The sequence below is a fragment of the Carassius auratus genome, unplaced genomic scaffold (genome assembly GCF_003368295.1).
Source record: "Carassius auratus strain Wakin unplaced genomic scaffold, ASM336829v1 scaf_tig00041452, whole genome shotgun sequence".
In the NCBI taxonomy this organism is placed as follows: domain Eukaryota; kingdom Metazoa; phylum Chordata; class Actinopteri; order Cypriniformes; family Cyprinidae; genus Carassius; species Carassius auratus.
Window position 1 is genome coordinate 41,636 of NW_020526646.1, and position 13,365 is coordinate 55,000.

General features: G+C 32.1%; 1 protein-coding gene across 1 annotated transcript in view; it reads left to right on the forward strand.

The window, feature by feature from the left end:
- Window positions 1-13,365, forward strand: part of LOC113085119 (gamma-2-syntrophin) — a 53,430-nt gene that overhangs the window by 20,854 nt on the left and 19,211 nt on the right. Inside the window, exons 7-12 of the mRNA XM_026255093.1 lie at window positions 838-925; window positions 2,483-2,574; window positions 6,000-6,127; window positions 9,643-9,772; window positions 12,231-12,269; window positions 12,529-12,645. Coding sequence (XP_026110878.1) covers window positions 838-925; window positions 2,483-2,574; window positions 6,000-6,127; window positions 9,643-9,772; window positions 12,231-12,269; window positions 12,529-12,645 — 594 coding nt within the window. The remainder of the gene's footprint in view (window positions 1-837; window positions 926-2,482; window positions 2,575-5,999; window positions 6,128-9,642; window positions 9,773-12,230; window positions 12,270-12,528; window positions 12,646-13,365) is intronic.

Below are 13,365 nucleotides of genomic sequence, written 5' to 3' on the forward strand. Positions count from 1 at the left end.
GAAAGTTTTTTTTTTTTTTTTTTAGTTTATTAAAATTGTATATATAATTTTTATTTGTAGTATTACAGTTAAAGTTTATTTTATATGAAGTGTTTTTTTTTTTTTTTTTTTTTTTTTTTAAATCCTGAGACAAAGTTGATGCTTCAATTGAAGCATAATTCAAAGTCTTCTTGCCAATAAAAAAGCAATAATACACATTTTTCATTCGGGATTCGAGACCAACCTCATGAGATAATTCGGAAAGATGGGAGTAGTTTCTTAAAGCAGTCTTTTAAATATGATTAAGCGATCAGAGACAGATTATAATGATGGATATTCACTCACTGAATGGTCATTATCAAGGTCATTAACACTCATTCTACATTTTATAATCTAGTTTAAAAGTCAAAATATCTCAAAAGACTGCTTATTTAAATGAATGTCCCTGGTTTGCCCTCCAGCGATGAATGTCTGTGAGAGTAAACAGGCTTTAGATTGAAGGCATTTTGAGTTTTGAAGCACAAACACACACATGGGTTTCTTTGCGAAAGCATGGTTTCTTTTAGCATCAGCTCTCTGTGGAAATGTTGTACAAGTGTGTCATGTTTTCACCAGAGAGGAAAGCTCAGATTTGTCAAATTAAGTAATTTTTCTTGCTGTGGTATGATCAAATGAAGTCTAAAAGTAAGCATGTAATCAGAATTTATCCTGTTTCTATAGCTGCATTCATATTGACTTTTGTTTTACTTGTTCTTGCATGTCATGTGACCATTAGCTGACATCAGAAGACCATAATAGGGTAAATCACTGAATCATTAAATTAAGTGAATATTAAAATGACTAAATCTCTCTTTGAAGGTTCATCTTTTGCGGACGGCAGGGGATGAAGTCACCATCACTGTACGCTACCTCAGGGAAGCGCCGGCCTTCTTAAAACTCCCATTAGGTAGGTTTGCTTCACATCTGAGCTCTGTTATAAACCTCAGTGTCTGGATAGGAAGCTGCCTTCAAAGTAAGCATCCTAACTGAAATGCAACCTCATTAGTGAATGATTTGGATGCTGTCCATAATCAGAAAAATTGCATTTAACACAAATTGCATGGCAAATGCATGGGAAACTGTTGCAATGCATTCTGCGATAGTTTTCTCTGCAAAGTATACATGTGATGCTACCCTTGTAAAGTAATGAATTATGGTTGTATTTGTCATAATTAAGTTTAAATTGTACTGTAAATTTTGCTCATGCTATTTAGTTTTGAATGCGTTTTGTGCTCTGTTGATGACGGACTGCAATAAATCTTGCCAGACGATGCCACTAATTTAACCGGTTTATTAGGAAACCGAATTTCATCTCATCATTCTCTGTAGAAACACAATAATGAAAAATTCTGCAAATATAACATTAAGTTCCAGTGTTATTTTAACAGTATATTTATATACTGTCATAGCTTTTATTAAACATTTAAATGAGCATTTTTATATTTTTCAGGTTTTTTAGGTAATGTCTTTTTAATATATTTGATGTATTTTGTTATCTTTAAGTTTTAGTTTTAATAATTTTTAAAAACATATTTTTATTTCAGCAGTTGAGCATTTTAAATTTAAGCTTTTTCCCCCTTTATTTGCCAAAGCAAAAGCAAATTATTTTTTTCGTTTAAGATTTGAAGGTTTAGGTTTTTCATCTAATATTTATGTTTTAAAATACACAAATCTGTGTACTGTGTGTATATATATATATATATATATATATATATATATATATATATATATATATATATATATGCATAATATTTACTTCAGATTTACTTCAATTAGCAATATGTATTTTAATGGATAAATGTTTTTTTATTTTATTTTTATTTTATTTTTAGTTGACAATAACATCACTGTCAGTTATACACCTATTTTTAAAGTTTAGTTTTTAGTTTTTATGTTTTTACATATTTATTTTCATGTGTGTGTGTGTGTGTGTGTGTGTGTGTAGATAACTCCTCTTTGTTATGTCATCATTTGAAAGCATCCTGGGTATTTGTCATGAAGTGAAAAATAGATTTTCCAAGTCATCCCTTTTTCTTCAGACTAGAATTACTTGAATGCACATCACATTTCTTCTAGCTGGATGTAGAAGTAGGAACTTCACAGACGAAGGTGAATCTCTCGGGGCTGAAGCGAGCAGCTGTGTGCTGCATGAGACAGAAAGACAACTTTCAGAATGACATGTTGTAGATTCCCCTGCATCAAATCTACTTTTTGCACTCTGCAATTTTCCAGTGACGTCCGTGTCAGAGCTCCTGCCTCTCGTGCATTTCACACTCACCTTAAACCCATAATCTCCTGTGACTTTGGTGTCAATGGAATCATGACAACCCAGAAAGCAGCTTTCCAAGCTAATACATGTCATATCTCGCAGATTTAGAAGTGTGGAGAGTCAGTAGAGTAGATTTGCACACAGTATCAGCTCTGATGTATATAGAATATGTAATAATCTGCCGTATTCCCTCAGGTTCACCCGGACCGTCCAGCGATCAGAGCAGCAGGGCGTCCTCGCCACTTTTCGACAGTGGTTTGCATTTAAATGGGAACTCGAACAACACGGTAAGTCACCTTTTGAATCATTGTGAGCATCACTTCCTTTAAGAAGCTTATTCATAAGCCTCGAAAGTGAGACAGATGACAGAATCGGGTTGAAAATGCCTCAATGTCAGATAGAAAGGCGAAGTGGCTCTAGTTTGAGCGCTGTAGATTAAGTCGAGCATCACTATTATTTTTGCTCATAATTAGGGTTTTCAGCCATTAGTAAGTTCTTGTTTAATTTGGAATATAAAGTCTGTACTAGAAGCTTAACTGTTTGCTATTTAGTAATTAAATCTAAGTGTTGCATCACTTGTTCTTGAAGAAAACATATCTAGTAGATTGTAGGATTGACAAAAATACTTAAAAAAGGTAATTGCAACCTTTTTCTCTCAGAAGTGCTGGTTTAAATCCCACAGTTGCAGATATAATAATAATAATAATAATAATAAATTTAGGTTGAAACCCCACTAAAAATATATTTTTATATATCGTATTTTTCAGACTATAAGTCGCACCTGAGTATAAGTCGCATCAGTCCAAAAATACGTCATGATGAGGAAAAAAACATATATAAGTCGCACTGGACTATAAGTCGCATTTATTTAGAACCAAGAGAAAACATTACCGTCTCCAGCCACCAGAGGGCGCTCTATGTCTTCAGTGTAGACTACAGGAGAACTGAGCAGCATAGAGCGCCCTCTGGCGGCCGGAGACGGTAATGTTTTCTCTTGGTTCATTTCTCTCGGTTCATGTCAAATTAATTTTGATAAATAAGTCGCACCTGACTATAAGTCGCAGGACCAGCAAAACTATGAAAAAAATAATGACTTATAGTCCGGAAAAATACGGTATATATAATGTTAATAAGAGTAAATATCAACATTATCATATACTGTATGTCTAAATGATTCAAATCTTGTCAGGTAAAACAAAAGCATATTGATGCAATTCAGTCTGTTAATATTTAGCTTATACATATTGTTAGATTTAAACTTAGTTTAGTTGTGCAACAAGCAATAATTAGTAGTGCATAAATTGTAACTTACATAAAACTAGGCTTAATACAGCCCAATCCCCAGACCATCTATAAGATTTTTTATTTTTTTTAATACTGCGAGTTACCATTCATAACACTGCTGTCCTAAAACGAAGCCTCAACTACACCAACGGCCCATTCAAGCAGAGTCTAGTGTCTAGTGACTGATTTAAAATTGTAATTTTGGACACCCCTGAAGTGGGTCTCATAATTGAAACTTCCTGCTAAAACAAGAGCATGCAGTTTACCTTTCAGTCAGATGCGCATGGAAGTACCGTTCGTTACTGTAGCAACATTAAGTTTCAGGTTCATTTTCTTTCTGAGTTATCTTTGACAAGTAGAAAATGGTACCAATTTGTTAAAATTAAAGTACATTGAGGTGTGTGAGATATCTGGTTGAAAATGCATGTAGGACACATATTTGTTACGATTAATTCACTGATATTTAAATCACGACATGAGCCTGAGAAAGAGAACAAATAAGGCAATATCTTACTATTCAGTGAAGAGGGCATAATATTCTATGGTAGTCTGTCTATGGAAGCATCATATGAGTCTTGGTAGCACCGTAATACAGAATGAAACCGTTACTAGTTTCACAATAAAATTCTAGACTTTTTAGCATTAAGGGCCCTATAATACACCCGGCGCAATGCGACGCAAGTTGCAGCGCAAGTGTGTTTGCTAGTTTCAGTCCGGTGCCGTTCGCAATTTCCCATCCAGCACCACGTTGTTTAATTGCAAATGCATTTGCGCCCATTTGTGTGCCCATGGGTGTGCTGGTCTAAAAAAAAGAGGTGTGTTCAGGCACATTGCTATTTTAAGGAGCTGAAAATAGACTGTGCCATAGACCAACTCAAACCTGGTGTAAAGTCAGTGGTGCAATATTGTTTTGTTATTTAAAGAGCGCGTTGGTAGATAATGCGCCTTTGGGCAGGTCCACAGTGTGCACTGACTTTGCTTAATACACACAGGGATGAGCGTCACACAAACATATCAAATATTAAAAACAAAAGCATTACAGTGTAAAATAATTTTATTGCGTAGGCTACATAAATATAAAAATGTAATGATGGCTCGTCATTGCTTGTATTAGAATTAAGCTACCTTAACTACTTATAATGATGAATGAAATTCTACTTCGTCCATGCATTCTTCACCTCGAGAAGCTTTGGTGGATTCCTGTTTGCACGCTTTAACTTTGCACACGAGCAGATTGGTTTCTTCACTTGAGAAGCATTCAGCTTTTCTGCACACAAATTCCACCATGTAAATAGCAATCGTCAGTTCTGTGTAAATGAGAGATTATCTTCAGGAGCAGAACTGTTTCTTTTTATGAAGCTCCTCTAGACGCATCGTATGTAAAAGCTTCCAGGCACATTGTACACAGATAGAATGATTCAGATTCATTCAGTGTCATCTCTGAGCTCAACATGAAAGTCAAATCAAGTTTAATTATCCAGCCTCAGTCCGAATAAACAGCAGAGTGGAGAATATAACTGGAGAAAGACCTTAATCTAAAATTGGTGACTTTTTAAAACAAACCTAAAATGCCCTGTACATTACATCTAGAAGCAAGGTCAGAAATGACTCAAAAAATAAATATATATATATATATATATCCTCATCTTAAGCATCCTGCAGCTACTGCGAAGCACCTTGTACTGATGTGTTTTGCAGAAAAATATGATTTTGATTTGATATGAGGAGATTTATAAGCTTTTGTGTATCCAAGAGATTCATGCATGTCATGCATAATGTTAATACTGATATGACTTATGGGATTTTGCATTTAAAGAGAGCATTGCACAAATATAATAGGGATGCACATTTTGAAGACTATAAACTGTATATATATATATATAATATATATAATTTATACATAATATATATATATTTTTTTTTATTGCAACATGTAAACTTAGAATTCTCTTAAAAAATTGCATCAAAAAGGTGTTTCTTTGTTTTAGAATAAGAAAGAAAAAAAAACGTAATTGCATGTTTTTATCTCACAATTTGTGAACAATTCAGAATTGCAATGTATAAGCCCAAATGTTTTTTCTGTAATAAAAATGTGCAGTAATTTATTTATTTTAATTCTGTGGCTGAAATGCACTCCCGTAGCTTTCAAAGTCTAACTGTGTGTATAAAGCGACAGAAACGTTCATGTGCTTTAGACTTTTCATCATGGTGCGCGTGTGAATATGCATGAAAAATGTTGTGCATGCTTTAATCCTAATTCATTTGTAAAATACTGCAGGATCATGTTGAGCCGGAGTTATTATCAGTCAGGTCCGAGTACCTCGGATGCTTTTGGATTGTGTCCTGCGGCTGTTGTGATCAAAGGGCAGTAAAACGAGATGTTTCTGCTCCGGCCTCTGACTCTCTCCCTCTCATTTATTCCGTCCAGGCCCCGTCGTCGCCCTCTTCACCTTCGGCTAATGAACCAAAGTATGAGAAGCGCTGGCTAGATGCCCTCAGCCTCCCTCTGTTCATGGCTCGGATCTCTCGACACAAAGCTGGAACCGACAAATTAAGGTCCGGTAATCTGCCGTGATGCCACACGAGCTTTAAGGTTTGCCCAGTGTTTTGCATTAGGTAAGAGGATGTTAAATCCAATATCTATGCAGTGGCATGCTGTGTCTGGAAAGGTCTGCGATGCATCAGCCGTGGGTCGAGAAGAAGTGGCTCTATCTCTAGTCATCTGCTATTGAAATCAGAATTATATCACATCACATCGGCGATAAAAGAGATATCCCCTTTAAAACTCAAAGCTCGTGATTGCAGCAGGTGGAAAGCAGATCCTTAATTAGGCAGAATGCATAATCTGAATATATTTCGATGTGCGCCGGGCTCGACTCCAAGTGGAGTTTCAGGTCTGACACCTTTGATTCTAACCTTGTAAAACCTACTGCACATGCCTTCTGTCGTGCATTTAATATAACATAATTCAATATAATGCAACATTTACTTTGACCCACAGCCCTCAGTCAAATTTGATGTTTAGCCTTCAATGTTAAAAAAGTTTGGGTCTAAAGTTTCAATAAAGTATTTTGGACTATTTAAGTACCCTATGTTGTGCTATTGATCTCTAGGTAGTAATTGATTTGTTTTTCCGACCATTGACTTTACTACTTTTTCTATCTAGCAGAACTTCAAGCAAACCCCTCGAGTGATATATTTTTTGGAGCGATTGAATGCATTTTAAAACTTTTAACATCTAAGAGTCCATCTTTCATGAAGGATTTTCAGCTTTTAATCTTATTAATACTCAGTTTTCACATCACAATACCCCATTCCCACTGAATGTAAGAAGTTCCCAGAAGCCGAAAGCATCTTCAGTCTCTCGTTCTTTCCTCTCGCTGCTGTCATCTCTCTCTATGTATGCGATGGCCGATGAAGACGTGCGCTCTCCAGACTAATAGATTTTTTATTGTGTTCTGTCAGTCACTCAAAGCGCTAGGCTACAGTCTGCTGCTAGTTCAAGCAGAACATTACAGTCTCCAGGCAATTTCTATCTGAAAAAGGCCAAGCGCTGAATGGACGCATCTCACACATGGTTGGCATTAATTGATATCATGCCATTTATTGCATTGCTTTATTGGAAAAGTTGGAAACTGCTATAGATGTCGTGTTTTGAGAGCAATGCTTTAGAAATGTTCATCTCACTGCCTTTTGCCCTCTGTAGCCCTTCATAATCACCTGCATTGAGAAGGCCACAATGGAAAGGACGCACAATATTTTGACGCGACAGTCTTTTTGACAGCTATCATTAAATAGTCAGTCCTGCAAATCAGAGTGTTATTCATCTTCTGCACGCTCCAAACACACACTGAAATTACATGTCAAAGCCGCCCATTACAGACAGTTGAAGGTGGACTGAGTGTGACAACACTGTCTATCAACGAATGAATCTGAAATGATAGCTTTGAACATTTAAAACAAACGGAAATAAGCAGGTAGCAAAATCTGAACTGAAAACATGTTTGATGTCAGTCTTTTGATAATGCTGGGAGATTTGAATGCAATCTGATTCAATGGCCTGATTGATTGATTGATTGATTGATTGATTGCATCATCATTTGGGAATTTCTAATGGGAATACATGAATAAAAATCCCATCTTTATTAAAATTCACAATACAATACACTTCACAAATCTACTTTGCAGGTTTGACGTTGCTATGGGATTTTTATACTGTTTGTTTTTATGACCTATTTATTTTATATTAGTTTTGATATTGCTATAAAATTTGTGTACAGTCTATCTATCCATCCATCCATGCACACACCCGCTCACCTATCATCCATCCATCCATCCATCCAACCATTATCCATCCATCCATCCACACACCCACCCAACCACACCCATCCATCCTTACTTTAATCCATCCATCCATCCAACCTTCAATCCATCCATTCATCCATCCATCCATCCATCCATCCATCCATCCATCCATCCATCCATCCATCCATCTATCCTTCAGTCGATCCATCCATCCATCCATCCACACACCCACCCACCCATCCATCCATACTTCAATCCATCCATCCATCCATCATTCAATTCATCCATTCATCCATCCATCCATCCATCATTCAATTAATCCATCCATCCATCCTTCGATCAATCCATCCATCTATCTATCCATCCCCCCATAAATCCATCCATCCAACCATTATCCATCCATCCATCCACACACCCACCCAACCACACACCCATCCATCCTTACTTTAATCCATCCATCCATCCAACCTTCAATCCATCCATTCATCCATCCATCCATCCATCCATCCTTCAGTCGACCCATCCATCCATCCACACATCCACCCACCCATCCATCCATACTTCAATCCATCCATCCTTCAATTTATCCATTCATCCATCCATCCATTAATCCATCCATCCATCCTTCAATCAATCCATCCATCCATTCATCTATCTATCCATTCCCCCATAAATCAATCCACCCACCCATCCATCCATAGTTCAATCCATCCATCCATCCTTCAATCCATCCATTAATCCATCCATCCTTTAATCCATCCATCCATTAATCCATCCATCCTTTAATCCATCCATCCATCCTTCAATCGATCCATCCATCCATTTATCTATCCATCCCTCCATGAATCCATCCATCCAACCATTATCCATCCATCCATCCATCCACACACCCATCCATTCATACTTCAATCCATCCATTCATTCATCCATCCATTCGTCCATCCACCCATCAGTTTTGATGTTGCTATGATATTTGTATCCAGATATTTGTATGGATCACCATCTGGTAATTTATAATGGGAAAACATTAATGCAATGCAAAAAAATTAAATTCTCTAAAAGAGTAATGTACACTACACAGATGAACTGCACATTTTTAAAGTAATTGTATTTTATTATAATTTTATTGTTTTTTATTATTGGAAATTGGAGGGAAAGAGTACATTTGAATTTGAACAATACAATTAAAAACTATTTATATAATCTGGATTTATGGAATTTATTTGGAATTATTATTATACATTTATTTAGTTTTCAAATAGAGCATTTAAAAAAAAAAAGTGTATATTGTTCACCTCACCGGTTTAATTTTATTTATGCATACTTTCTATCATCTATCTACTAGCCTATTTTTTTTATTATTTTTTTATTTTTTATTAATGTGAATCATCTGTGATTTTGTACTGTAAACCACCTGTGACCAAAAGCACTATAACATCATTATTATTTGTATATTTAATTGAATGATGATATTGAAAATATAAATAATAATAATAACAATTATTATTCCTAAGATATTTGAATGTATTAATATTAATGCATCATTATTAGTATTATTATTAATGTATAACAATTTTAATAATAACAATTTTAATATAATAATAATAATATTTGTTATCATTTTAATATATTATTAATTTCGTTGTTATTATTATTATTATTATTAGTGTTTAATTAAACAATAACAATACTAATAATAATTTGAAAGTTATTTAAAACAGTTGTGCTGTTATCAGTCAATTTTATTTGTATGTTTCTTTATCCAGATCGAACAGTTTTGAAGTCATTGCCTTAGATGGAGTTTGCACGCATGCTCTTCAGTTTTGCACTGCAGCTGAAAGCACAGACTGGCTTCAAGCAATATCAACCAATATCAACGATTTGACCCAGGAGAGCGTAAGTGACATGCATTATCTGCCGCGGCATTAGTGTAAGTGAAACCATGAGACATGTAATGTGGAAGAAGACAATTAGACCCGATGCCGCTGTGATGCACTGATGTACAGTGGACTAGAAGCCAGTGAGATTTAATGACCGGTTTCACAATGAAATATGAATATGCAACTGGAATTTGCCTTGTCTTGACATTTTCTTTTATTATTATTATGAAAAATTGTTGATTGATTCATTAATTGATTAATTTATTTAGTTATATATTCTTAAAATAGACTACACAAACATATGTACTTCACAATTTAAAAAGTACACATTATTATTATTATTATTATTATTATTATTATTATTATTATAAAAGAGATGTATTAATTTATTAATTGTTACTTACATTTATGATTATTATGATTAACATTTTTGTACACTTGACAGATGTTCTTTAATTTTAAAAACAGTTATTATTAACCAAATGTATTTATTTATTTACACTACACGGATGTAGTTTACAATTTAAAACAATTTAAAATAATACTTTTTAGATTATTATTTTAGAACTATAATAATATTGCTGTGTTGGGTTATTATTATATTATATTTTTTATAATAAATATTGTTATTAAACCATTATTATTATTATTATTATTATTATTATTATTATTATTATTATTATTAAACTGGTATAATATGGAATTTATTTCCAGATTATTATTCTATTTTAATTACTTATTTTCTCCTTGTGCAATGACCATGAGCTTGGGAAAGGCGTGTTATAAATAAAACATATTATTATTAAAATGTATTATTAATTTTGATAATTACCTATAACTATAATGAAGTGAGTTAATAAGTCACATTGAAACATATATATAATAAGTCATAATTATTAGTGTTTTGGAGGCTGTAATAATGTTTCTAAATCAATCTGTTTGTCAGCAGTGATTGACAGTAACCTGGAGCGCCAGTGAATAGCAGCCAAACTCGTCTTATCAGCCCATAATACGCCAAACGACACTCATCTCCTGCTCGAGCATGTGTCACTCGCTCTATTTATAGGTTATAGGTCAGCACAATAACACATCCGCTTCCACGCGCACATACAATCAGCTGGTAATTGGACGTTTAGCAATCAGCGTCTGTCTCCATCATTAGCTGACGTCAGCGCAGTAATTGCACGTAAAGCAGGCAGCTGTGTGACAGCTTCAGAAAAAGCCCATTGGATCATCAGCGCATGCACTAATTAAAACAACGCACAGGAAATGAGATCGTTAGGCGATATTATTTGAGAGCGCTGGAATCAAGGCCAAAGAGCAATGATCTAGAGAAACTCAATAGATCTGCATGCTGCATTTTTACAAAAACAGAGTGAAACTCTCCCTCACAAGGGTGAATCGCCCAAAACATTTCTGCTATTGTGCTGGCAATATTTAACAATGAAATAAAATAAATAGTTTGCATAAAAATTTATTTTTTTTTATACTTTGTTAAAAACAAATTTAAACCTTCCCTCTCATGCTTTATAGCATAATGTAATGCAAAATAAATGAATAAATAAATTTTTCCATTGTTGTTGTTTTTATTATTATTATTATTATTATTATTATTATTATTATTATTATTATTATCACAATAATCATATTATAACAATTGTAAAATAAAGTAAAAATAATTAAAGTAAAATGAATCTGTTTATAATAATCATATAATAATAATAATAATAATAATAATAATAATAATAATAATAATAATAATAATAATAATAATTAAATGCATTTTCCTGATAACATTTAACAGCATAACAAAATGTTAATATATAGTTGGATTAAAGCATTTTTAATATTTTTTTTATTGCTTTCATGATAATGAAGCAAATTTAAACATTCCTCTATTTTTTTAAAGCATTATGTAATGCAAAATTAATTAATTAATTAATTAATTAATTAATTAATACTTCTGAATAGAATAATATGAAATTATTAATAATATATAATTTATTATTATTATTATTATTATTATTATTATTATTATTATTATTATTATTATTATTATTATTATTATTATTATTATTATTATTTTATTGTGAAGAACATCTGTGAAGAAAGTGTATAACTTTAAGCATAAAATAATAATAAATAATTAAATAAATAAATAAATAAATTTGATACTAATAGTCATAATATAAAAATTGTTTTTTATGTAAATGAATCTGTTAGGTGTACAAAGTGTATAATTAAGCTAAAAAAATAAGTTATTAATAATCATTATAATATATATATATATATATATATATATATATATATATATATATATATATATATATATATATTATAAAGTACATTTGTGAAAAAACTAATTTAAAATACAACTAATTTAAAAAAATGAATAAATCAGTTAATTAATTACTTAATATATAAAGAAAAGTTTGATACAATTATTGATTTATAAATGCTTTTGTTCGTTTCAGATAAAAATGACAAATAAATACTGTTCTCCTGATGATCAGGTAGGCCATTTCTACAGTGACATTCATCTAAATCATAGGACAGAAAGTAATTATTAATATTGTGCAGCATCATCATATTTCACCATTGCAGTATGAGAGAGATATCATAATCTCAGAGCAATCGTGTCATGACTTCTGGCTCTCTGTTTTAATATGATTATTAATTCATAAGCAGCAGAAAGTAATTCAATCATATTTACTTCAGCAGAGGGAGGGCAGTGGATGTGAGCTGAACACACACACACTGTTTTCTTCTCAGGTCGTCCACATGGGCTGGGTGTGTGAACACCTGCAGGGCGGCGACGTCGAGCTCCTTCACAGCTGCAGGTTCCTGGCTCTGAGAGGATCTTCTCTCCTCGTCTTCAGGAGTCCTCCTGTAAGATCATACATGTGTCACAAACACTCGAATAGACTGAGAGACGGGACATGTGTGATGCAGGCAGCGCCTTTATTCAAGCTAATGTTGCTGTGTCAGGAGAATAGAATATTGCTATGTCATGCTATTAATGGTTCCTGCAAGTTTTACATTTATATTATGTTATGTATGTTATATTATATTATGTTATATTATATTATATTATATTATATTATATTATATTATATTATATTATTATATTATATTATATTATATTATATTATATTATATTATATCATGTTATATTATATTATATTATATTATATTATATTATATTATATTATATTATATTATATTATATTATATTATATTATATTATATCATGTTATATTATATTATATTATGTCATATTATATCATGTTATATTATATTATATTATATTATTTCATATTATATCATGTTATATTATATTATATTATATTATATTATATCATTTTATATTATATTATATTATATTATATTATATTATATCATGTTCTATAATATTATATTATATTATATTATATTATATTATATTATATTATATTATATCATGTTATATTATATTATATTATATTATATTATATTATATTATATTATATTATATTATATTATATTATATTATTTCATATTATATTATATTATAGAATGTAATGTAATGTTATATTATATTATATTATATCATATTATATTATTTCATAT